A 27035-nucleotide genomic window follows, 5' to 3' on the forward strand; every position below is an offset into this window, starting at 1 on the left:
ATTGGTCGGAAGTACTAGATTGTATTTTCGTGTAAAGGCTTATGACTCAATTGGCAAAATTGGAAAGTTTAGAACTGAATTGACATCCGTACAATAGGTTTAGGACTAATTGTATAATTTCCCCCTATATTTCCCGAAGGTACAAAGGCAAAAGCTTTACTTTACACGCACAAAATAATTTCAAAAATCCCCACACGTGTGGACACATCTACATATTGAAAGGTATAGAATGTTTTGTTATATTAAAAATGAGGAGAATGTTGAGAAAACTCCCTATGTACGTGAAAATGACAAAACATTCTCTGTGAAATTATATGTGCAGTTCAGTTTGTAGAAGAAATATGCTATACATACCCAGGTTCATCTACATATGATGTTGACAACATGGCGTATGTGCTAATGGAGAGCATCCTTACTTTGCAAATGGTGAACAAGATATTGAGTAGAAAGTATTAAGAGTAGGAAAGACCTTTGGATTTTGTTGGATAAGCAAGGGACGTGTGATCGTTCAGGTGCTTGGATGAATTAAAGAGAAAGAGAACAACATGAATAAATTGAGTATATCAATATGCTTGGAAGGACATACGTGCATAAGGTGAACATATTGGGATTTGGTGATTGTGTTAAGCTTGGATAGACCAAGTTGTGGAGGAAGTTCACACTATTAACGGAGTCGATGATATTCCACGTAGCTGAAAATGAAGACTCCGCTCTAAGTCAATTTGAACTCATATTCAAATTGGTGCTCTGGAGCCATGGGTCTTGAATTCACGGAGAGCTGTTCTGGAAAAGTCCGAGTAGGGTTTGCCATTTTTGGCTAAGCAGAGAGAGAAAGCTTCGGACAGGAAGCTACCTTGACCTATTTGAAGTCTCCGGCGTGCGAAGGAAACTTAAAGAACTATTACATGCGTCTAAACTTCTCGTGCTTATTTTTCGAGAAAAATCTTGTGTAATCTAAGAGTATTCTCAGAGAGAGTATTAGTATGATCATTGTAAGAGAGTGCTTTGAGCGTTGAGTGAAGGTTGTGCACTTGTGGAGTACAGTCCCTCTAAGTAGAGGCAACTTCATCTGTAAACTCTGTCAAAAGCTTCAAGGGTTACACTAGTAGATGCCGGCCTTGTTCTTAGGTTATTAAAGCTGGGAAAAAGGAGTAAGCCAAGTGAATACTATAAATTGCTTAGGTTCTTAGGTTACACTATAAATTGCTTAGGTTCTTAGGTTACACTATAAGTTGCTTTGCAAATACTTCCATCCCTTACTCTTTTTGCATATCTGTTGACAAAGGGATAAGTGCAACAGGAGTACCATAACTTTCGTATGGTGCTCACTTAAGTATCATGACTTCTTTTTTTCGTTCACTTAAATGCCGCATCGGAGTAAAATCAATTATTTTAGTGCCATTTTCGGCGAATCATCCTACGCGAATTTTTTAATTAATTTTCCATCCGACGTGGATTTTTTTAATTTTTAATTTTATTTTTCTTTTCCTTTTTTGTTTTTCTTTTTTTTCAAGGTCAGCAAGGGTCATCGACGACCCTCTATGGCTGCGAAAGTCTCACCCAAGGCCTTTAGGGCCACACTGGCCAAGGGCGAGGCCTTCGCAACCCATGCCAGCACTGAAAAAGGCAAAAAATAAAATGAAAAGAAAATTAAAAAATTCAAATAATAATAAAATATTTAAAAATTTGTCCACGTCAGCGCTGATGTCCACTTCGGATTTTCTGACATGGCAAATTGCCGATGGCACTCAAGTGATCGATTTTTCAAATTTATGGCACTCAAGTGAACAAAAAAAAAGTTATAGCACTCAAGTGAATGCCGTACAAAAATTATGCTCTACATGTTATTTTGCGCAAAAAAGTTTTAAATGTCCTGCAACAACCCATTCACAATTAGGAGTAAGCGATTTCAGATTCCGTATAGGCTCCACTAGCTGGAACCTACCCATGGGAACATGTTTCTCATTTTTTGGAACGTGTAACCTATCTTACATACCTTAGAACCTAGAACCTTCCCTATCACAGGTTCCAAGGTCTACCCAGGTTCTACGCATAGTATTAATTGAACAATTACAGTGAATCATCACCTTTAATGACTATCACTTGCTGCTACGATTCACTAACGACAGATTATATTTAGATATATGAAGAACATAAAACATTAACAAGTCATACATATAAGCTCAGACTAATGTTTCCAAATTATATACTCATCATCTAACACCATGAAACACTGCAAGATCACGTGAAGATATAAACCAAGAAAAAAATAAAAAACTTATTTAAGGTTTCACCTACCTAGAACTTGAAATTTACCGATCAAAACAAGTTCCCCAATTTTTGGAATCTAGAACTTACCATACATACCTTGAAACCTAGAATCTACAAATTCCCACCGGTCAGGTTCTTAGGTTCCAGGTTCCAGGTTCTACCCTAGAACCATGCTCACCCTTATTCACAGCCCTCTTTATTGTTAAGTTCGGTCCATTTTAAAAAGGGTTAATACCACGAAAAACCCTAAACTGGTACACTTGTGACAGATTTACCCCAAACTATTTTTTTGATCACAAAAAATCCCAAACTAGTACATCTGTGACAATTTTACCCCGAACTATTTTTTTGACCACCAAAAACCCCAAACTGGTACATCTGTGACAATTTTATCCCGAACTAATTTTTTAATATTATTTTTTCGATTTTTTTTAGTTTTCTTATCTTTTCTTTTTCCTTTCCTTTTTCTTTTTTTTTTCCTTCATCTTCAACCTCTGACCGGCAAGGTCGGCCCCGCCGGCCGATGGCGAGGCCGACCTCGCCGTTGCGAGGCGAGGCCAACCTCGCCGGCAACTGGCGAGGTCGGCCTTGCCCACCCCTGGCGAGGTTCGACCTCGCCAGTTGCCGGCAAGGGGTCGTCCTCACCGTCGCTGACGAGGCTTGGCCCCGCCGCAACTGGCGAGGTCAGCCATGCCCAAAAGGGGCGAGGTCGAACCTCGCCAGCGACGCCGAGGACAACCCCTCGCCGGCCCCGCCGTCGCCATGGGTGGGCAAGGCCGACCTCGCCAGTTGACGACGAGTGGTCGTGCTCGCAGTCGCTGGCGAGGCTCGGCCTCGCCGGCAACTGGCGTGGTGAGGTCAGCCTCGCCTAGAAGCGGCAAGGTTGAATCTCACCAGCGACGGCGAGGACGACCCCTCGCCGGCAGCGACGGCGAGGACGACCCGACCAGCGGCCGGCAGGGCCGACTTCGTTGGCCAAAGGTTGAAGATGAAGGAAAAAAAAAAAGAAAAGGAAAGGGAAAAGATAAGATAAGAAAAACTAAAAAAAATCGAAAAAATAAAAAATAATATTAAAAAATTAGTTCGGGGTAAAATTGTCATATGTGTACCAGTTTGGGGTTTTTGGTGGTCGAAAAAATAGTTCGAGGTAAAATTGTAACAGATGCAACAGTTTGGGGTTTTTTGTGATTAAAAAAATAGTTTGGGGTAAATCTGTCACAAGTGTACCAGTTTAGGGTTTTTCGTGATATTAACCCTTTTAAAAATAAGTCCCTTAATAACAATATAGCGCTCCCAATGCTTCAAGGCATGCACTCTGCTTCTTGCTAAAACAAGCCACACGGCTCTTCTCTCGCGACAAGACAACATCAATTCCGCATCTGAAGCATCGCTTCGCTTTAAGGGTGCATTTATTGGAAGGAAAATAAATAATTTAAAAAATATTTTTAAAAAAAATAATCATTTATATTGTTTGAAATAATTAATCAATGAAAAGAATTTTCATTATTGACAAAAAATTATGTCCAACCATTTTCGTATACGGTAAAAACATTTTTTGCTCATTCATTTTGCAAACGACAAAATAATTATTTTTATAAAAATATTTTTCAAATCAATTATGTTTTGCAAAACAAACGAAACCAAAATAGCTTGTTAATATCGAGTTGGGCTAGAATCGTCCCTAGAGACAACTTTTCACTGCTACATTCACAAATTCATCTAGGTGTTTATCTTTCCTAAAGATGCGTAGGACTCTAAGTATCCAATCAAGCTGCATTATTAAAACACTCATTTAAAACACTCATTTACGATGACTTTGCAGCTTTTACGAAAATCCGCAAGTGGTGTTTCCTGGTTGATCCAAAAAGTTAGATAAGGAAGATCTTGTAAATTTAGGAAATGGACTTTGGACAGGACAACACTCTTTCCCTTGGGCTCACAAATTTGGAGATCCTGCAAATTAGTTGCTTGACAATTAATTTTTCTCACTTTCTTACAAGGAAGAGAACTTTGGAATAATATTCAAGTTCGACATATTTCATCGTTAGGATACGGTTCGCTGTTAATAAGGTATGGTGCAAGCAAAAAGGGTAAACTCTCATGTAAAATGTGCAAACAAGAAAGCACACAAACTTACCACGGTGCGACCCGATGAACACAACCCTTTAATCCGCCCTTCCCTGGGGCACCAAATTATGTAACAAAAGTGAGCTTGTAATTTAAAATGTATCATTTTTGGAAAACATTTTTTAGGAAGTCATTTTCAGACTTCATTTTCTGGTGTTTGGCTAAAACCTAAAAAATATCTGAAATGTATTTTCAGTCGTTTGGTAAGGAAAATATGATGGGAAAAATTATCAAAAAAATTCGTATTTTTAATTATTTTTTATTTTTTATTTTTCTTCTTCCTCGGCCGATCGCCGGCCATGGCAATGGGGCTGGGGATCAACCACAGGCGAGCTCCAACCTCACCGGCCCCCGGTGAGTTCGAGGTTTGCTACTAGAGGTCGCGACCTCGCCTGATCTGACAAGGGTCAAGCTCGCCGGCCTCAGGCAAGCTTGAGCCTCGTCATCGGAGGCTATGAGCTTGCCTGATCTGGCGAGGTCTGAACTAGCCATGGAAGAAGCAAAAATAAAAAGGAAGAAAAGGAAAAAAAGGAAAGAAAAAAAAAGGAAAGAAAAGGAAAGGAAAAAAAAAGAAAATACACAATACAAAATTCAATTAAAAATAATTAAAAATTCTAACATTTTTAAAAAATAATTTTTTATAAGAACAAACGATTCATTAACTAAGGATCCAAACCCGAGTTGTAGCAACAAAAAAGAAGAAGATCCAAGCCTAAGTGTCGAGGACCCGCACAAGGCCTTTGTGGACCCAGGTCAGAGGATCGGGACCAAAGCTTGAGCGTCGGAGACTCAAGCACAACCTTGATGGACCTGAGTTCAGGTGTCGGAGTATCGGGTACGAGCACCGGGGGTTCGGGCTCAGCCTCGATGGACCCGAGCATGGGAGCCAAGGGCCCAAGACCTGGTCCTGTACGCCGAAGACCTGGTCCTGAACGCCAAGACTTGGAAACCAACATTAAGGTTTCCGTGCCCTAACGTTGAGTTCGGGTTCAAGCACCAATAACTAATCATATTTCGGATTATGTTTTCCAGTTCTTTTAAAAATGAAATCATTTTCTTAAATTTAAGCTTTAGTATGAAAACAATTATGTTGACTAGGAAAAATTTTCAATTGACTCATTTTCCTAACCAAACCAAACGCCGAAAAATGAGGATAATGTTCCGGAAAATATTTTCCGTGAAACAAACATATCCTAAATAGCTTGTTGATATCGGACAAGGCTAGAATAATCGCCAGACCCAATTTTTCACCACAACAAAGCATGCAATCTATAGGTGTGTTTGTAAGTATATTCTTAGACAGTAAATGGCTTTCTATTGGTTGATCATTTTCGGCAAACCTAATGCATGAAAGTTCTGAAAATTAATTCGTAAAAAATTCCTTCGCTCAAACAAACACATCCTAAAACACTTATTGATGATGACTTTACTGTTTGTACGAAAATCTAAAAGTTGTTTTTCTTAGTTAATCCAAAAACCTAGATTAGGGAAGATCTTGGAACTTTTAGGGGACGAGATTTAGACTCGGCAACATCTCTTTCCCACGGGATCACAAATGAGGAGATCTTGCAAAATATGTGCTTGACAATCCATCTTCTCACTTTTTTTAAAAGGAACAGAACTTTGGAATAGGATTCACTTTCAACACATTTCATCGTTCGCATGGGGTTTGATACTAATAAGGTGCAATAAGACAGAAAGGGTAAAACCTCACATAATATGTGAGAACGACGAAGGAAATTTAATTAGAGATTTAAATAATTCGAATGGTATAAATGAAATTGCCAAATGACTTCGAATTGCAAGCTTATTTCTCACCCATTCAACGCGATGAAGATCTTTTTACGTGATACCTTTTTAGATACATACACGATCCAAGAACGGTGTGACCCTTTCTTGACTCATAGATTATATTGCGACTAAGCTAAAATCAAAAAATTTGTTGGGAAAATCACTAATGTGGTGATTGTTGGGAAAATCCCCTGTGTTGTTTTGACAATGACAAAGACAATCAAAAGCTATTAATGTGTGTATTGGTTGGGTAGTACCAAGTGATATATGCATAAGCCGAGATGCAGATGTTTGTCATAAACAGCACCAAAATATTCTGATATGAGGAATGCTCTGCCATTGTCAAGATGTTCTGTTAATATCTAAGGTGAACAAGATATTGGGTAATTGAAGATATCTACAAGCTAGAAGGATCTTCAGAATATGGTGAACATCTGGAAGGACCTTGATCGAGGGTGAACAAGCCAAGAAGAACGGGGATGTTCGTAATGGCTTGGAGGTACAAAGATCGGATGAGCAGTTAGATGGACCTGTGATGGTTGATGTAGCTAGCAAGGATCACCTAGAGGGGGGTGAATAGGTGATTTTAAACAATTTTGATCAATTTATAGCGGAAATAATTGATCACAGTAGAGTTTGAATAAAATTCAGATTCAAAACAGTTTATATAGACAGTGCTCTTGGTGTGCAGTATGTAAAGCAAGAAATAAGGGATAGAAAAACTGCACACAAGTTTATAGTGGTTCGGCTTATAATAAGCCTACGTCCACTCTCCCACGCTGACAGCCTACCGGCTGAATTTCACTATATAATCAAGAGGAATTACAGATTCTGAGTAACAGCACTCTTGTGTATGATAGGACTCTCTATCTCACAAAATCACTCTTACAAAATATTCCTCAAGATCTTAGTGTTTTGCTCAAGAAAAACAAGAGAAAGGATTGGAGTGTGCTCAAACTTTGGACTTGTTGATTCTCGATTTCGTTCTTATTCATTCTGCTCCTCGTTGATCTCCTTTTATACTCCTCCACTTCCAAACTAGCCGTTGGATAATCTTCAAAGGATCATCTTCCAATCTTCATCTTGGACAGATTTGTATAAAATGGATTGAGTAGCCGTTTGCTGACAAAATCTGAATCCCGCTGATTCTGGTCGCCCATACAATCAGAATCTTGGTTTCCATAAGTAAAGCTTTATCCGTTGTAATGCATACTTGTCATAATGTTGGGTTGTCAATCAATTATAACCTTAGATTGAGACAATCAAAACTTTCCTTCTGTGAAATCCATACCAGATCGCTAGCTGAAATGTTTCGTTCCGAAAAATTCTGAGTCTGAAGAATTTCTGGTTCTTGCTTTTTGTTCAAAGTCAGCATAGGTCTTCAGTAACAAATAAGTCCTTCAAAATTAGATCCTGAAGTTTTAGTTCTGAGAACTTGTAAAGTCTAATATTTCCTTCTGAACTTCCAAAATATATTAACTTGGAATGGAATGCATATCAGATTCACAAGATAAACATAGAAAGTTTTGTCAGCTTCAAAATTCCTTAGGAGTTTTCTTCAACAATGGTGAACAAGCCTAGAACAAGGATGTTTGGTAAAACTTGGAAGGACCATGAAGATGAACAGCTTAGTAAAGTCGAAATTGCCAATACGCTTGGCGGACCAAAAAGATTAATATCAATATCGGGTGAGAGCAGCTGCCTTATATAGATGAGGTGGGAGACTATAATGATATTTAAGGACTATGTGATATCCATGGTGTGATCCATTGAGAGAAGATCGCAAGATGTCCTGGTACGTTTTTCTATAAACGGCACCAATGAACCTAAAGATCAGCTGATTGATGATGTTTGTATCAATGTTGAAACAACATGTCATTGGTGATATTTGAATAACGAACTTATGAGGATGTTCGGGATTATGGATATGTGCAATGGGAAGATCAGGAAGTCTATCGGGGAATAGGAGCAGGCATCTGTCAGAAATGTCAGAGCAGTTAGCATCGGGATAGTAGCTGCAGGACCTATTTCCGGGTAGCCTGCAATTGGTCAGGATAAAGGGCTGTATGGGCAGCTCCATCTTTAGACAGCAGCACCAACGGATCTCTAACGGCTAGTTAATCTTCTAAGACATCTCTAATGGGAAGATTGAAGATGCCTATTTAAGAGAAAACTTTCTAAGCCAAAATGTTAGAGAGAGCACAATGTAGAATCCGAATATTTGCTCTGAGCTGCTTTCCTTGTTGATATTATTTCATTCTCTTGAAAGATCTTCACTGTAATAATCTTGCTGTATAGTAATCATGTGAAAGATCAAGTGTATAAGAGTAAGTGTAGTAGTTAAGTTTTGATAGTGTGATCTATCATTTGTAAAGGATCGACACTTGCCATTTATAACTTGTTGAGCAGATTACTAGTGCAATACAACCCGTATTATGGTTGTTAGTCTGGAGAGTGGATATATGCTTGAGGATAAAGCCGAACCAATATATATCTGCTTGCAAATCTTCTATATCTTCATTATTAGCATTACTCTATCTTTATTATCATAATTTGTCAAACAACAGCACGCACCTGATTTCTACGAACAGTTTCGGCCAATGTTTAAAATTGAATTTGTTATATTCCGCAAATATTTTTCATAGTTCTCAAACAATCTATTCACCCCCTATAAGTTGTATTGTTAGTTCCAACAAAATTAATAGGACTTAGGAGAAAGAGATAGCATAAAGTAAAATAAAAAACATGCCCATGTTAGACAAAGACTGCAATATTGCAACGTTTCATAGATCGTGTCTTGAAGTTGACACCATTGATGTCTCATCAGAATCTCCTCTACTGTGGGACTGCATGTTGCTCAAGCTAATGTATATTATCACGGGGTGGAACAAGTTTAGAAATCGACCCAGCAAGATCTTGCTTTCGGGCTTATTCACAAGCACGATTAGAATAATTATAATTACTGAAATAGTGAAATGTAAGAATCCCATGAAGTGACCGATGCAAGTTTCGGAGGAGAACTTTATTTAAAACAGCAATAATAATTATTGTGGACAAAAATTTTTAAAAATGAAAAGTGGGAGAAGACCCACCAATATTCCCGCTGTTTTGAAGGGTAGACAAACCGACAAATTTACGTCATGTCCCACAAAACAAGAAAGAAAAAATCAAACATTAAACAATGTCTTTAGCAAAATAAAATAAAATAGACATTATTAATTAATAAAATAGCGAAGCGTTTCTAAAACCCATGACATCAACTCACCACGAAACCCTAATTATAACTGTACTATGATTCCCCCAAAAATTTGAACAAAAAAAAGATATGGTAGGAATCCATCCATTCGTATATTAAAATAGAAACACGACTGACCCAATCCTAGAAATGCTGCTTCTATGTCTGCTTGATTTTATTTTTAGGTTCGAAGATGTTGGATTCTGTCTCTTTTTGTATCTTGATTATTTTGCACTTGGTATTTTTTTATTAATTATTGTTTTATTCGTGACTGAGATTTGTTTTTGTGTGACAATTCATTGATTTCATTTAAGTATGAACACTTGGGGGGGGGGGGAATCTATTGCCCTCGAGATTTAGTCAACCTTTCATAGTTTCTTGTTTTGCGCACCCAAGAGATCTAGTGGTCAATTGCCATAGGATGAAGTCACAATGGCACTTTAAGGATTTTTACATAGATACTGATAGATGTGGCAAATTGGTGGGTGGGATTTGGCTAATTTTGATTTAGGTCATACACTACAAGAAAACCACCCTAAGTCGACAAAGGAAAAGCAGGGTATCAACCGACCTGTTGACCAGACCTTATGATTTTGCAGATCATTAAAGATAACAATTTATCACATTATAATCTAACGAAGCATGAATCGGGGAAATGACCGTTTCAGAGAACATGACATAAAACTTAAACGAGAAAACTGTTATTTAGGTTTTCCGTTTTCTTTTTCTTGTTTTCCTTCCGTTTTGATGAGCTTTTCTCTTATGATCTAGTTTAGATATGGAAGCTTCTCTCTCCTATTTCAAGAAGGTTCCTATCCCAATATAGCCTAGGTTGGAGATTTTTTGCGTATGATTTCAGGTTTTCGCTTCCTTCTGGTTTTGTAGGTATACAAGTCCAATTTCAAATGAAGATTTGATGAGTTTCGTGAAGGTTTTGCTATCAAAAGTGCCAAATCTATACTCGTTTAACCTTGTTGCTTTGAACGGTGATGGTGTTAAGGATGTCGAACCTAGACGCGCACCGCAGAAAGACAAAGCCATAGCGATAGATGGAGTTATAGATGTGTGTTCATTATTGAAGACGAATTCGACATTCGGCCGCCGATTTTGATTTGAAGAAGTCACAGATCTACTCTTTAAGTATGTGATACATAACCTTGTTTTAATGATTCACTTTGTTAATTTGCTATATGGAACTTGTTTTGTTTTGAATTTGCTTGGGATTTTTGTAGTTGAAATACGTTGTTTCTATCTTGTAATTTTGAGAAAGTGAATGAAATGTTACTTTGACAAAAAAAATTGTTATTCCAATTCAATTAATCATCATTATGGCAAATAATTCTTGTTAATACTTGAAGCGAATTGTATTTGTCCATCTATCGTGCATTCATAATATCAACATGAATAGCTCGACATGGTCATATAATACAATATACCATGACATGAGTAACAATAAAAGAAAATCCTATTTTAAAGTGTAATTGAATATATCGATTTGCTGTCTACTAAGAAATTAATAACGATGGTGGCTCTTATATGTATCATTTGGATATACAAAACACATGGTACACGAGCAGGCAAATGTAGAAATTAATGCAGCAAGATCTTGCTTTCCCTCTGATCTATACACATGACTTCCACAAGTGCAAAATGCATGCTGAATTAAATAATGCAAAGCAAGCGAAAAATTAATTATCGCGAAAGGCGGGACTATGAGCAAGCACGAAATTGACAAGTGAAAACACCCGCCAATATTCTCGCTGCTTTGATCGGCAGACAAACGGACAAAATCTGTCATTTCCCAGAAAAGCGTCACAAATCAAACACCCAATTGGAAAAAAAAACTTTAAAAAACAGTTTGATTTGAAAACCATGACATCACCCCATTATAATATTTCCTGAATAGGACTGTACTAAGATCCACCCAAAAATAGGAAAAAAAATAAAAAAATAAAAAAAAATGGTGGGGAAATCCGAGTGTGTCGAGTCCAAGTTCGTCAGCCTTGGAACCCTAAAAATATGATTTTGTCTGCTTGACATTTTATAAAATCTCGAATTGTTCGATTTTGTCCCTTTTTCTGATTATTGAAAATATATAAAAAAAAATTAAATTTTGTCCTGTTGTTTTCTTCAATTGGGGTCACCTTTGAGTGTGATGACATCGATCGAAGTCTGATTATGCCTCTCTGCGGAATTGGAAGACTTTTTATCATTGTGATCAGTAAAATTGTCAGTTGGCTATTGTTACTTTCTATTCAAACAGTGAATTAAGTAAGCATTCAACTGATTATTTAATTAATTATTTAATTGTGGGCATATCTTGAATTATTTTAGTGTGCATACTTTATTAGTGCCCAAGTATTATTAAATCACATTGCGGAACTGATTCTTTGCAAAGTGAAAGGAGTAAATGGAAGAAAAAGTCAAGGGATGTAGGTAAAATTGCAAATGTAATTATATTTAGGGTTAATACCACAAAAAACCCTACACCGATACACATATGACAAATTTACCAAAAACTGATTTTTTTGATCACAAAAGACTCCAATTGGTATAAATGTGACAAATTTACCCAAAATTAATTTTTTTGATCACTAAAAATCCCAAATTTGTATACTTGTGACATATTTACCCTCAATTAGTTTCCATTAATTAGATTAATACCACAAAAAATCACAAATTAGTATAAACGGAGGGTAAAACCCAAAATTGATACACCCGTCAACTGCCACGTGTCATCCAACTCAGTAATTTGACGGTAAAATTAAACGAAAACTAATGAATGGTAAATTTGTCACATGAGTACCATCATAGATGTACCAGTTTGATATTTTTCGTGGTATTAACCCTTATATTTAAGGCCTTGAACTTTTCAAGATGGTGCATTTTTATCTATAGTAATCATAAAAATATAGTATTTTGTGCCATAACTTTGAGGATATTGCATATTTTTTCACTAAGTGACACCTTAGAATACTAATTCGGGATTGAACTTTTGGACTTTCTACAAATCCAATATTCCCGAACTTTTAGGCTCCTTTTTACATGTATTGACGTTGGAAGTTCTATAAATTTTAAAGCTTCGAGAGTGCTTTTTAAGAAGAATAAATAATAAAAGGATGCAAATATGCTGCACATTACACCACGTCAAAAGTTTATAAGGTTGTTGGACCTAAGGGAAATCTGACAAACATGCGATCGAGAAAAATAAACAAAAGCTTATTTTCTGGTTCTAGCTCGCCTACAAAATAATCAAACTTCCACCAAATAAGTTTTTTTGAAAATGGATCGAGCGAGTGTATGAGTAATTAAGGCGTGCCAGGTCTTGAGAGTAAGAGTTTGAAGGAAAATAAATTACAAGAAAATTGAAGTGCAATGACTAGGAATTAAAGTAAATTGGGAGTTAAGTACGGGGGTTTGCTAGAAATTTTAAGCAGTGTCAATTTTTTTGCATAATTTTTTAAACTCTCTTTTTATTTTTTTGCAAGGAAAAAAAAGCTATTTATGATGGCAAAAGAAATACATTCTAAATTTTTATAGAGCCGTGTCTTCCTCCATCCCTTATTGGAGTAAGTAAGTATCTTCCGACCTCTCTTCCCGTTGTTGGGTTCGATACGTGGGATATGAGCTATGTGCTCCTCCATCCTTGGTCGGAGAAAACGTCCTACAATCGATAATCCGATTGGCAGGTCATGAATATGGACTACACATCTATTTATATTTAGATAAGTTTACATGCGGGATATGTTCATGACTAGTAACCCACCAACGAGCAGAATGATTATAAGATATTGCTACTTTTCTAGATCTATCTATCATCCTCTTGTCCTGTGGAGGGCATCTAGACTTCCAAGTGATATGATTGAAAAAAGTTGTATGGGCCCAAGAGTTAAGAAGGCCAAACGAAAATTGAAGCCCATGTTTTCTTAAAAAACATTGGGATAAGTGCACTAGAAGTCCTAAAACTTGTCACGAAAGTGTAATTGAGTCCTAAAACTTTCAAAAAGTGCAAACAAGTCCTAAAACTTGTTAGGAAAGTGCATTTGAGTCCTAAAACTTTCAAAAAGTGCAAATAAGTCCTAAAACTTGTCATGAAAGTGCAAACAAGTCCTAAAACTTGTTACAAAAATGCAAACAAGTCCTAAAACTTTCAAAAAGTACAATCAATGGAAGGACTTGATTGAACTAATTTGACAAGTTTTAGGACTTGTTTACACTTTCGTGATAAGTTTTAGGACTTGTTTGCATTTTTTGAAAGTTTTAGGACTCAAGTGCACTTTTGTGACAAGTTTTAGGACTTATTTGCACTTTTTGAAAGTTTTAGGACTCAATTACACTTTCATGATAAGTTTTAGAACTTTAAATGCACTTATCCCAAAAACATTCTACGAGACTTTTTTGGTTTGTGGTGTGGAGGTGGCCACCTCACAAGATCTGTGTATCTTCGCGAAGGAGTTATTTTTTACTTTGACATTGAGATTTGTTTTGCGATTCTTGTTAGATCTTGTGGGCCCATTTGTGGATGAGTTCGTACATCGTCGGCATAAGAAGATTTTCGAGAAAAGAACACCATAAATGTCATAATTTTTGTATGACGCTTTCTTGAGTGCTACAACTTTTTTTTCGATCACTTAAGTGTCATAACTTATGTACGGATTCACTTGAGTGCTATAATTTTTTTTCCTGTCACTTGATAAATTCTTAAAAACGTTAACAAGTGATATGTCATATCAAATTTCCAATGCAATAAAAAAAATTTATGGCACTCAAACGATCAATTGACAGTTATGGCACTTAAGTGATGATTTTTAGAAGTCATGGTACTGAAATGTCGAAAAAAAAAGTTACATCGCTCAAGTGGGCGCCGTACAAAAATTATAACATTTATGGTGTCCGTATTCTGAAAATTTTCAAGTATGTCTATTGTCGTCCAAGTCAAATGTGGCCAAGATTATTCAAGTGAAAGAAAAGGTCAATCGAAGCTTTTGGCCCAATGAGGAAATGCACTCCTTTATTCCATACCTTTTGTGGGTAATGGAAGTAATTTGCTCTATATAATAAGGAAAGTGTCTTCTATTCTGCTATCTTTTCACAATAATTAGAAGAAAAAAGAAAAAACTTAGCATCAATTGTATGTCTTAATTATCGGAAACTCATGGCGATCTCAAAGATAGTACTCTGAAAATCAAACTCACTTCGTTATCCATGCCTAATCATATTTCTCTGTCGGATTAACGTAACTTCTTTGATATAATTGTTCATTTCTTCCACTACGAAACTCTTTTGCCCTATGAGATCACGTCACGTCACTATGAGATCACGTCATGTCAACTTGACACTTGATGTTCCCATGTAGATTACAAGTTACATTCTCCTAAAATAAAATGATAGCGATAGATCGCTAGGGATCCACAGAAGATTTTCGCTCTATCGGGCCTTTCACCGAACCTAGACCAATCACATTGCCAGAGTATTACGCATCTCAGCAATGCGATTGGCTTGCTTCTCGATGTGTTGTTACTCATGACAGATCTGATACAGGAAAAAATAAAAAAACGTCTGAGGGCCCTCGCACTGATCAAGGAACGGGAGGAAAAGGATCAACGAGAAGACCTTCGGTTCGTGAAAATCTAAGTTATGTTGGGCCTATCAAGCCCAAGATCTTTGCAACCAAAAATGGACTCATGTTGATCTCTTCCATTGTCGTCTACAGAAGTTTCAGCTTCTGCTGGAAATAAGGGATGATTAGACTAGACTTTCGGTTCATGTCAACACACGTGTTTACTCAAAGTCCCAAACAGTGGCAAGATTTGCAGCCAAAATGAAATCCCCTTGATAAAACTGCTAGATCATGTGGTTAAGAACCTCAAAGTCTCACCAAACCAAGCTTGTACAGTAGGGCATCTTTCTCTAGACATGCAGAAAGAAGAAATTCTTTTTATCAGCATCTAAATGGGTATGTACTTACAAGTGACCTTGTTGGAAAAAATAACCATTGCAGGGGAGCATTTCTTGCTGCAGCAATGCCGTAGTTCCACATGGGTAACCAATGTATGCCTTTACCATGATAATCATATGCTCAGGTCTAGTACTACCAGAGGGGAAAATTAGCAGAACATTCAATGTAACAGGGATGTGTATATATCTGCATTATCTGATACCTGACGGAAGGCCAGACACTGAAGCGCAAATTTTTCCATAGAATCCAGTTCCAAGACTAGCGCAGCATCATAATCCTTAACCTATGTCATTGAATGTCATACCAAGCTAAAGCAATGAATGTTAACATGGCCCCAAGTACCACCATAGAACTGAAAAATGCCCCAATACCGCATCTCCATATTCTCCGATTGCCATAGCGGGAACCTCTTAAATGTAAGCACTCAATGTTTGAGCACTAATGCTCAACCCAGCAGATGACTCCTTAATGGCCTTCCTGAAAGAATAATTGGCCAATCAACCACACAATGAGTTGTTGGTAATAAGAGTATATATTGAGATCAAAAGACCAAATAAAATAGGAGAAACTAACAAGAAATCAGGAGAAATGATCGTGTTTCACAAAGATAATCTGGATAGTGATTCAATATATCATAACTTCCTTTGGACAGTCCGTAAACATATCAGCAATTTCACAATCACCGACAAATAACAGAAAAATATAACTGCATATAAGGGCTGCTTGTAGAGTTGAGGACCATGCCACTGCCTCCTTTTCTCCATAGTTTTTTCGAATAATAAATGGTTATACACAAGCCTTCAATGTCCTTTTAATAGTAATACATTTGACGATGAGTTCCCCCTGATTAGCAAGCTCCTTCTCTGCAGATGACAATGTTCATTGTTCTGGTGAAGTATATATCAGTTATTTCATTTTCAAGTACATTGAACTTTCCAGGATTTCCTTTACCAAAAAAAAAAAAAAAAACTTTCCAAGATTTCTCCTCTCCCTCATCAATCTTTCAATTAATTTTGAGCTTGGAAAAGAATTCTATCTTGAGTGGGTCAGTTTCACCAGCGGTGATGGAATGAGAGGTTTAAATCCACTCTCTGGAACTGACAGTTTCTTCCAGCCATCAGCTTTGGCGGGTTAATGGTGTGATCAGAGTAATTACCTCTGCTTCCTCGCAGTAGGTCTTCCTAAAGAAGATTTTGAACAAAAATTATTAAGGGTGATTATAGGTGTTGGAGGATTAAGCCATGAGCAGCAGAGATCATGTTCACCGCCTATGAGATATTCCCAATCTGACTGAAAAACTCCAGCAGTATATCAACATGGATAATAAACTTTAGCTAGTTGTTGACTGTTTCTAATACCAAAAGAAAGCAATAGAGAAGAAATTCCAGGATCACAATAAGAACACAAAAAGGAACAACTTCAAAAATCAAGCCACGACAGAAAACACGCCTAAGAAAGAGCAATAAAAAATTGTGTGTGCATTCAAACTGACCGAAATTCAATAACTAAGCACCGGCTTCCGGAGACTCCTCAGTTTGTCTCCTCAGCTCTTCGTCGGCATTTCTCAGGAATTGGTCCCAACCGCTCCCCGGACTCGTATCCAAGTAATCATACGGCACCGCCGTTTTCAAACCGGATTGAACCACACACCGACTCTCTACAATTCTAAAATCCATGCCTTCATCATCCCCTTCACTTAGTTCATCCCATGAAAAGAGGAGCGGCAGCGTAAACGCCCCCCAAGGGTTGAAATCCAGTACCTTAACCCTCCCATCATTTGTTACATAAACATCAAACGTGTAATTATCCAATTCAAAGTTCGAAAATACTTCACTTTCAAAGAAATCCTCGATCAAAACCTTAAGATGGTCCTTCTTCTCAATGAGGACCGGGTAAAACGTGGTAACCTCACGTTGACAGATCCCAACCAGGAGCTTATTCCTAACGAAGCAACGGAATTCCATCTCCGGTCAAAGTGCTGGTAAGTGCTGGTCGCCACTTCCGTAGAGCAAGGAAAAAGCTCTGCGGCCTCGATGAGGTCTTGTCACTGCAAGAATCATATGCGTGACAGAGATCGTGGGTTGATGAATCGGCTGCACGTAGCAGGAGGGCAATCTCACTGAGAGACGTGCACCAAAGGTTCCCGCTGCTGCTAATCCAAGCAGCATCTTTTGGCGAGCTCCAGTTTAGCTTAGGAAAAATGGCACCCCCCAGCGATTCGATTGATTCTTTGATCTCCAACTCGAGTTCAGGAAAAGAAGGAGGTGGAAATTCCTCGGATTCATCTCCAGATCCTTCTGGAACCGCAAGGTCATCTTCATCCACAGGATTATGAACCCTGTTGGTAAGGGCATCTTCACCTGTGACGGAAGTGGGTAGAATAAATTGCCCGGAGTCACCAAGAAGGTACTGGACAAAGGACTCCGGAAGCAGATGAATATGAGTTTTGATAGAGGCCAACTTGAATCTAGGGTACCACTCTTGGATCTGGCATCGATCCACTTCTTCTTGCCTCATTTCTACGTAACTCTCAATAGTGCTCGTTCTGCACTAGAGATACTAGAGAAAAGCAACAATTACTTGGGCAATTATACTGTTTTCTGAAGGAAATGCCTGCAGAGAGCCTGAAGAATTTCAATGGTTCCCTTTAACAGAATAGTATGCATTCGCATCAATTACGACCGGCAAGCACAAATAGGTTTATAATAGGAAAATTTTTCAAGCATATTGATCACAGAAAAAAAAAAAACAAAATTCAAGCAGGTATCTGCAAAGAGCCTGAAAAATTTCAATGGTATAACAGAATGATACGCAAACCCATCGATTACGACTGGCAAGCACAAATAAGTTATGAATTAGGAAAAACAATTCAATCAGATTGATCAAAAAAAGAAAGACATTGTTGCACATTGTTACGTGCCCGTCAAACATCTCCTACAACAAGCAGAGGAAACTCCTAAAGGAAAATTGTTTGAGCTCAAAGCACCTTGGAATCAATAACAAGAAACCAGCTTGACGCAGGCCAGCACAAACTAATCAGATATTCAAGATTCAAGAAAAAAGAGACACCCGGAGACATCTAAGACAAACCCATTCATATTCTATCAGAATTAGGCCACAATCCAGCTTCAGCCGTTCTTGAGCGACTTCTATAGATAACAGACGCTCTTGTACAGAATTACACATTGCAAGACAGAGCACGACGCAAGCTCAGGCAGATAAGGAAAGGAGAAGGCACGCTCACGGAAGTCAGCGACTGAGAGAGGTCCGGCGACGGCGGCGAGGGTTGCTCCGGCGGGAGAGTGCCACGGCGCTGGGCGAGCGGGAGAAGAGAGAGGAGTGACGGGAGGAATGCTGAGGTTTGAAGAGAGAGAGAGAGAATATTAGATTATTAGAATAATAAAACTATTATATTCTTTTTTTCGCAACTATATAAAGGGTGGTACTTTTTTCATTTCTATTATGGCTAAAATACTCATTGTTAAAATGTTTTGACAATGTTAACATTTGTGGGTCCCACTTTTTTCTTAAACATAATTCCATTGCTTTTATTCATTCTCTTTTCTCGCTATACCACTTTCCTTCTTCTCATTTATTTCTTTTTGTTCTCTCTCTTCCTAAAACAATCCCTCTTATGTCAATAATAGAGACAAGTTTTTGATGCAGTGAACGATGCAGAGAAATTGAGTCTAGTTCCTTCTTTCTCTGTGCATTCTTTTGGATTCAGACTTGAAATTTTGAGATCGCGGTTTGAGTTTAATTTTTTTTTGAGAGAATGTGAGGCTCAATTATTAAATTTTTCTTTGCATATCATAACTCTGTTTTCTGCACTCGGTTTCTTTGTTCATTAAATTTGAAGTTTGAACAGAGTGTGACGAGATCTTTAGTTATAACGAATTTCCGATAGAATTTCTCTACTGCATTTTATCTCGTTATATAATTGGATTGTTTTATCTCGTTATATAATTGGATTGTTTCTCGTTGTTTTTCTCAATAAACACCACAATTTGCCATTACAATCTGCTTTGTTAGGTGCACGACATAAGTTGGGATGTATGCGTGAGCCTTGTAATTTATTCCCTTTGTTCAAATTCAACCACGAGGTGATCGATTATTTCCTTGTAATTATGTCCGTCACCAGCATACACCAAAACGTTCGTCACCAACACAAGTAACTCACGGATCACAGAGTTGAAGCCTAGATTTGCATAATCTTCTTCCTCACCCAACTATTCCACTTCCATCTCCATTTATTCAACTCAAAACTCAACAAGAAGTAAAAGACCCATCTCATGTCTCTTCCCTCTTCACCTCCATTCGCCCCCTTTCGCTCTGTGTTATTTGTTGTCCCATTCTGCATCAAACTCTTCGATCATCATCTTTCATGAAGACAAGAAAAACCCCCCATTAAAGATTCAAATCAAGGAGCTGAAGTCCTCACCCAAATCCTCATCAAGCTCTTCGGCATTGTCCGCTTCTCGTCTCCGTTTTCATCTTCTTGGTCCTCGTAGTCACCGGCATCGCTGATTCATCATCACCTACTGGCCTCTGGATCCATGGCTCAAATCCGCCCCTGCTCTCACTAAGTTGTTTACGCAAATTGAAAATGCCACCTTCAAGAACGACAATCCCATCCTCAAGACTAGTGAGGATTTGCCCCTCCTCGCCCCTGCATCTCTCCTACTTCCCATCGATCTCGGTTGCCGAATCCACCCCTACTCTCATTAAGTTTTATGACATATACTACCCGGGCTTGAACCCTGATCAAAATTAAGAGAAAATCGAGAGAAGTAAAGGAGGACGAGGAAAATGGAACCCGCGAGAAAAGATAGAAGAAAACAAACGGAACACCACAAGCAAACAAAAAATGACACTTAAAAAAAGATAAGACCCACAAAGGTTAATATTGTCAAAACATTCTAATATGGAGTGTTTTAGCCACGGTGAGAGTGGAAAAAGCCCGACCCGAGGTAGAGTGACAATTGTATGTAGATATTAAAATAGATAATTTGGGTGCACTAAAGACAATTTCGGGTATGGAGATGCAAAGAGTGAAGACTGCAGGAATGTTGCAATTGACTCGAAGGAGCTACGTTGGGAAAGTGTTGAGGCGCTTCAACATTCAGTTAAGAAATTATGTAAGCACCCCACTTTTTGCATATCCTAAATTGTCTAGACTGTCCTGGTGTACTTGGATGGAGGTGAAGCATGCGCCCCATGATTCACATGCTAGTATTGTTGGTTGTATGAGTTATGACCTAGATAGTATTAGGCTTATTCTTTCATGTGCAATTAGGAGAATGTACACGGTTAATCCAAGTGTATATTGTGATGTTGTGAAGTGGATCCTCCCACTTTGTTTTGGGAACAACAGATGTTGCAGCATGTTTTGAGGATATTGTTCAGGTAATGTGGCGGTAATTGGGTTTATGAACTCAGATGACTCGGGGAACCTAAAGGATGGAATTCTAAATAGGGTTCTTATTTGAGTAGGTTTCATAAAAGAGGTTTCCTATTTTGGATATAAACATTATTATTATTATTATCATTATTATTATTATTATTATTATTATTATTATTATTATATATAAGAGGTGGAATTCTACTCAGTCATTACACACTAAAGTAAATAAGGGGAGTGTTAGGGTTTTCTCTTTGTGAGAGTTCAAAGTGAATTTTCTGTAGGTGATTGTGAGATAACACTTATGGGTTTGCATTGGGTGTAATCAAGGTTGGCAAGCACTTGAGCGATTGTAAACTCTTTATTTTCCAAATTTATGGTCGATTTTCTGGTGGTTGGTTCTCTCCTTGAAGTAGGTACCAACACTCGAACCGAATAACGTAAATCCCCGATGTCCTTATCATTCCTTATTGATTTCTCCAAAAATTTTCTTCTTCTCACATTAGACTTAAATTGCAAGGTCCATTATCTTTCGCCTTATTTCACAACAGACTTTGCTCGTCCTTCTCTTTCACAGTTGCATCTAGAAAACAGCATAATATTTTATAAGTTGGTGAATTAAAACATGCTTAGTTCTTGGTTTTTAATTAATTATTATGTAATTTCTCCATTGATATGAGGCATGGGTTTTAACTTTGCTCGTCCTTTTTTTCTCAGCTACGTGTTGAAACAGGCACAATACTTTATATGTTGGTGAATTGAAACGTGCTTCTTGGTTTTGAATAAATTCATATGTAGTTTCCACATAATACTTCTGGCATGGGTTTTGACTTTGCTCATGTTGAAAGTATTTACTATTCAACATGAAAGTCACGTTGATAATGAACAGAAGCGCAAGAACTACACCAGGATTAATTGTTCTTATCCCATTGAAACAATTATGGACCAAATTCAATATCCATAAGAGAGGATCACAATTTCACAAAAATAATTGTCTAAAGAATGAAGCCTTGATTACTAAGGGCGCGAATGGTAACCATTTTGTTCCAGAAATCAAATTCTTGCCAGAAATTAATTTCTGAAGGAGAAATCTGTTTGATAAAACATGACTAATTCTGCTCTAGAAATTGATTTCTGGAACAAAAATCTGTTTTGGTTTATTGATTTTTTTTGCACCTAAAAAAATTTAAATTTCACTCAAAGTGGGTGGCCACAGGTATTCTAAGCCATTCTGTGAAGTTTTAAAATTTTTATTTTTTGATTTTTTTGGGCACCTTAAAAAATTTAAATTTCACTCAAAGTGGGTGGTCAAAGGTATTCTAAGCTATTTTGTGAAGTTTTGAAATTTTTGATTTTTTTGGGCACCTCAAAAAAATTAAATTTCACTCAAAATGGGTGGCCACATGTATTCTTAAGCCATTCGATAAAGTTTTGAAATTTTTGATGTTTTTTGGGCACCTCAAAAAATTTGAATTTCACTCAAAGTGGGTGGCCACAAGTATTCTAAGTCATTTTGTGAAGTTTTGAAATTTTTGATTTTTTGATTTTTTTGGACACCTAAAAAAATTTAAATTTCACTCAAGGGCTGCTTCTAAGCCATTCTGTGAAGTTTCGAAATTTTTGATTTTTTTATATATTTTTTGAAAAAAATTCACCAAATTTCCTATTTTCCCGAAATCTGACTTTTTTTATTTTCTGGAAATTTTTATGAAGTTTTCTGGAATTTTTCAATTTTATGCATTTTCTGAAAAGAAATTAGTGAGATCTCAAAATGTGTTGTAAAGGCCACAAAAAAGAGAGAAAAGAGGGAGAATGCATTCTGGAAGAAAGAAGCTACAAAAAGTAGCTTCTCTTTTTCTTGCCTAAAACTTATTCTGGAATTAAGAATGCATTCTGGAATCAAGTATTTTTAACAAACGCATTTTTATTCTAGAATGCAAAAATTGCTCCAGAATGCATTCCGGAAATTTTTTAACAAACACATTTCTGTTCCAGAATGCATTCTGGAGCAGAATTTCTACACCAGAATGGATTCCATGCGCGCCCTAAAGGTCGTAGACTAAAGTGAATGGCACCATTTGGGGGAAAAACAATCTTGGTCAGCAACACAAATAAATCAATTCAAGTACATTAATTTTAATAACAAATAATAAGGCACAATTTACCAAAAAAAGGGAGAATTTGCACACGTTGATTCCTAGAGTCTTTTGTACCCTAAGTTGAGGCTATCTAATTTAGACTCCGTTTGTTTCACGGAAAATGAATTTTTATGAGAACATCTTCTTAAAAATAATCGCTTCAAATAATTATTCAATGAAATATGTTTTCATATTCGACAACAATTTATGTCTAAATATTTCGTGTCTGTTTAAATTTTTTGTTTGTTTATTTTTGTAAGCAACATAGACAATTATTTTTAAGAAAAAAATTTCAAATCATTCATTTTTTTAGAAATAAACGCAGCCTTAATAATCGACTTCCCAAAATCAGTCTTCCCAAACGAATATTAATCATTCTCTTATTTGTATAGAACATAGAACAAATCAACCTGGCTAAAATTTTGGGTTGGCGCATCGAGAATGTCAAAGTCCTAAGCAACTAAGGGAAGTCTCCCAATCACTTGTAAATGTTATTCTAAGTGCAGTTCAAGGTGCGTTTGTTTTACTGAAAATTTTATTATGAAAGAAAAAGCTTTCCATGAAAATCATTTTTCAAGAACAAATTGTTTGGTTGTTTAGGAAAAATAATTTCCTTCTACAAGGAGAATTCGCTTTTCCCCAATTTAAACTTGTTGTTTTTAGTCCATTGAAAACGTTTTCCGTAGATCGATAAGCTTTTTATCATCTAAACACTGGAAAGTCGAAAAATAATTTTCTAAAAATAGTTTTCATCCAGGCAAACGGACCCTTACTTCAAAAAATTTTAAATTTCATGATTAAAAATTTAAATTTTGTCATACATGGTGCATTTTTAATTGGCTTTAAGGCTCTTTTTGTTTTGCAGAAAATGTAATGTTTCTAGAAAATATTTTTCAAGAAGCCATTTTTCAGGAAAATAACAATATTTTCTGGTGTTTAGCTGAAACCTGAAAATGATCTAGAAAATATTTTCCGCCGTTAGATATGGAAAATCTGATTTTCCTAGGGAAAATTACCAAAAAGTTCGAATAATTTATTTATTTATTCAGTTTTTTCTTTCTTTTCCTTTTTTTTTTCTTCTTCTTCTTCCTCGGCCGGTCACTAGCATCGGTGACCACTAGCGAGCGGCCACAGGCGAGGGATGAGCTCGCCCAAGGCCGGTGAGGCTCTAGCTCGCCCGATTCCGATGAGCCAAGCCGAGCTTGCCTTGGATGAGGCTCCACCTCCCCAGTTCGGCGAGGTTGAAGGTCAAAGCTCGAAGCAGGGAGGTTGAAGTTCATCAGAAAAGCATAGGATGTGGTTTATCTGGTTAGTGTGAATTCGAACGTAGGATTGTTGAAGGTTATTTGAATTGCCAGTGAATACGTGGATATGGAAGAGACTCAAAGAGCGCTTTTTTTTTTTATTGCCTCATCGAACAGATTTTTTGACCACTAAAAACCTCAAATTTGTACACTTATGACAAATTTATCCTAAACTAATTTTTTGACAACCAAAAACCTCAAACTAATATACTTGTGACAAATTTATCATCCGTTAATTTGGATTAATACCACGAAAAATTACATATTGGCAAACCTATGATAAAGAGTGGTAAAACCTCAAACTAGTACACCTATCAACTGCCACATGTCATCCAACTCAGCAATTTGATGTTAAAATTTAACGGAAACTAATGGATAGTAAATTTGTCACAAGTGTACTAGTTTGAGGTTTTTGGTGTTCAAATAATTAGTTTTGGGTAAATTTGTCATTGGTAAACCAATTTGGGGTTTTTCATATGTCACGCCCCGAACCCCAACGGGCTCGCGACACCCCTCCGATGGTCGTAATGAACGTGACGTCCCAGGACGCGTTGCCGACCCAAACGAAACACCCAAATTAAATCACGAGCGGAAGCAAATTTAAATCAACCCAAACAATAGTTAATGACGAGGGATAGTACATGCACTAATCAAACAATTACTTACAACATCCATAAACATAACATTAAATCACGTTCATCAAAAGAGGTAGTGGTTGGGTAGCCTACTTCACTATACAAAAAGGGGACATCCACAAAAGGGATGAGCATCAATATCCAACACCACTCCCGGTTTTCGAATCGCATGTGACGACTGTTAGTCACTCCAAACCTGAAAATGTTTAACGGGGGATGAGATAAATCTCAATAAGCAGACAACCTAAATCCCACGTAAGCCAATGCGTACCCAAACGAGTCTCAACATACAATCTAACAATCGACATACTAAAACTCACATAAACATACATACCTCGCCTCCATTCACACGCCAACTTTGCATATCAGTCAAACACTATAACGCATCCAGCACAACACGTACTCGGAAGACACAAAGAGATTTCCCATGCATCATGCATGCACACTCGCGCGTGTCCCGATTATAAGGTAAAACCACTTGAGCACGTCTCATACCATGCCTAACAGTATTCACCCCATAATCAAACACTATGCAACATGTGTGGTCCAGCCAACTTTCTCACGACCCGGGTCAACACCCCTCAGGCCCAACTTTCCTTCCACAGCCCGCGTAAACACGCCTCAGGCCCATTTTCACGACCCGCGTAAACACGCCTCAGGTCCTTTCTCACAGCCTGCGTAAACACGCCTCAGGCTCAGCCCTCCGATCAATCCGGGCTCAGTCCCGCGTAACCACGCCTCAGGACATTTATTTCTTTCCAATGACCCGCGCAAACACGTCTCAAGTCTTTTCTTGCCTTTCTCGCCACACCCGCGTAACCACGCCTCAGGTTAGCAGCCCTCCGATCAATCCGGGTTTTGTCCAATGACCCGCGTAAACACGCCTCAGGTCTATCCTGCCTTCCATAGCCAAGCACATGCGCCACATAATCCATTCATTCAATTTCCATGTCTTTCATGTAATCAAATATCACACAACCATTTCCAAACAACCACAACACAATTCGCCATTGAATCAAATCAAGCCACACGTACTATAAATTGATCACGCTTTCAACAATTCAAGTCACAATTCGCCAAGCTTGCTCGGCCCTACCTAGGCCAACAATTTCAACTCACAACCAAGCACATTTAACTCGAAGACGAGCTCTAAACTCGAGCACAAGAGCAACAATGATTCAGCCACAACATAATCTACATAACATCACGATTTAGATCGCAAACCAAGTCACAAACTCATCAATATCAGCCCAACTCAACAAGCACTAACAACCGCCAGTCGAGCATTGTTTACACGCAAACGATCATTAAACACTACGCAATTTCCAGCATCAGTCGGCCTCAAAAAAGTCATAAACCACCCCAAATCAGCCCCCAAATTCTTCCTCAAACACGACACCCTTCGGTTCAAAACCTCGCCAATGATTAAGCACAATTCCTACCATCAAATGGCCCTACCACAGCACACACGACACCACTATTCAGCCCACCATAGCAACATACGAAAGATCAACATTCCCACCTACGAACTAGCCCCCCATAAGCCCACGATTAGCACACAAAACAGTCCCTAATCAGCCATAGATACACTTCTAATCGCTCCTAAACAAGTCCAACAATACCTGAAGTCCTAGGCGAAGTTTAGGGTGTCGCTTACCTCGGGCCTAAACGAGAACGGTCAAGCGTGGAGGGTAGCAAGACTGCTGGAATGGAGCAGCAGCGGCGTCGGCATAGCCGTGACTCCGGCGGACCCGTGGCGGCTCACGGCGGCGACGGACGAGCGGCTGCCACACGGGAGAGGAAGCGGACAGGGGACTGAAGCAGGGGCGGCTGCTGGGCTCACGGCCGGAGGGCGGCCAGGCGACGGCGACGGCGACGGCGGCTGGGCGGCGGAGGCTCGGCCACGGCCGGGACAGTCCGGCCAAGGCTGAGCTGGGGCGGCGCTGGCTGTCCAGGCGAGCACGGCGGCTGCAAGTGGCCGGGCAGGGTTGCTGGGAGCTGGGTGGTGGCGGACGGAGTAGCGGCGGCGGCCGGAACGGCGGCGCGCGGCGGCTGGACGAGGCGGAGCCGGGGAGAGCTCAAAACAGGGGAGGCGTCGGGGAGGAAGGAAAAAGGAGGGGAAAGGGAGGTGGTGGCGGCCAAGGGGCAGCTGGGCGGCGGAGGTGGCTGAGGGG

At 38.4% G+C, this 27035-nt stretch overlaps 1 protein-coding gene across 1 annotated transcript; it reads right to left on the reverse strand.

Annotated features, from left to right (window-relative positions):
* Positions 1-15341: 15341 nt before the first annotated feature.
* Positions 15342-18746, reverse strand: LOC115684181 (uncharacterized). Its single transcript, XM_030608884.2, has 3 exons — positions 18628-18746; positions 17218-17996; positions 15342-15860 (listed from the first exon to the last, which is right to left on the reverse strand). Exon 2 carries the CDS (start codon positions 17898-17900, stop codon positions 17325-17327), a length of 576 nt encoding a protein of 191 aa, XP_030464744.2. The 5' UTR covers positions 17901-17996; positions 18628-18746; the 3' UTR covers positions 15342-15860; positions 17218-17324.
* Positions 18747-27035: the final 8289 nt, after the last annotated feature.

The sequence above is a fragment of the Syzygium oleosum genome, unplaced genomic scaffold (genome assembly GCF_021117445.2).
Source record: "Syzygium oleosum isolate NSW1041296 unplaced genomic scaffold, Sole_v2.1 Sole_v2.24, whole genome shotgun sequence".
NCBI lineage: Eukaryota > Viridiplantae > Streptophyta > Magnoliopsida > Myrtales > Myrtaceae > Syzygium > Syzygium oleosum.

Excerpts from the sequence above, each read along its gene's own strand:
- LOC115684181 (XM_030608884.2), bottom strand. The coding sequence starts at position 17,900 with ATGAGGCAAGAAGAAGTGGATCGATGCCAGATCCAAGAGTGGTACCCT.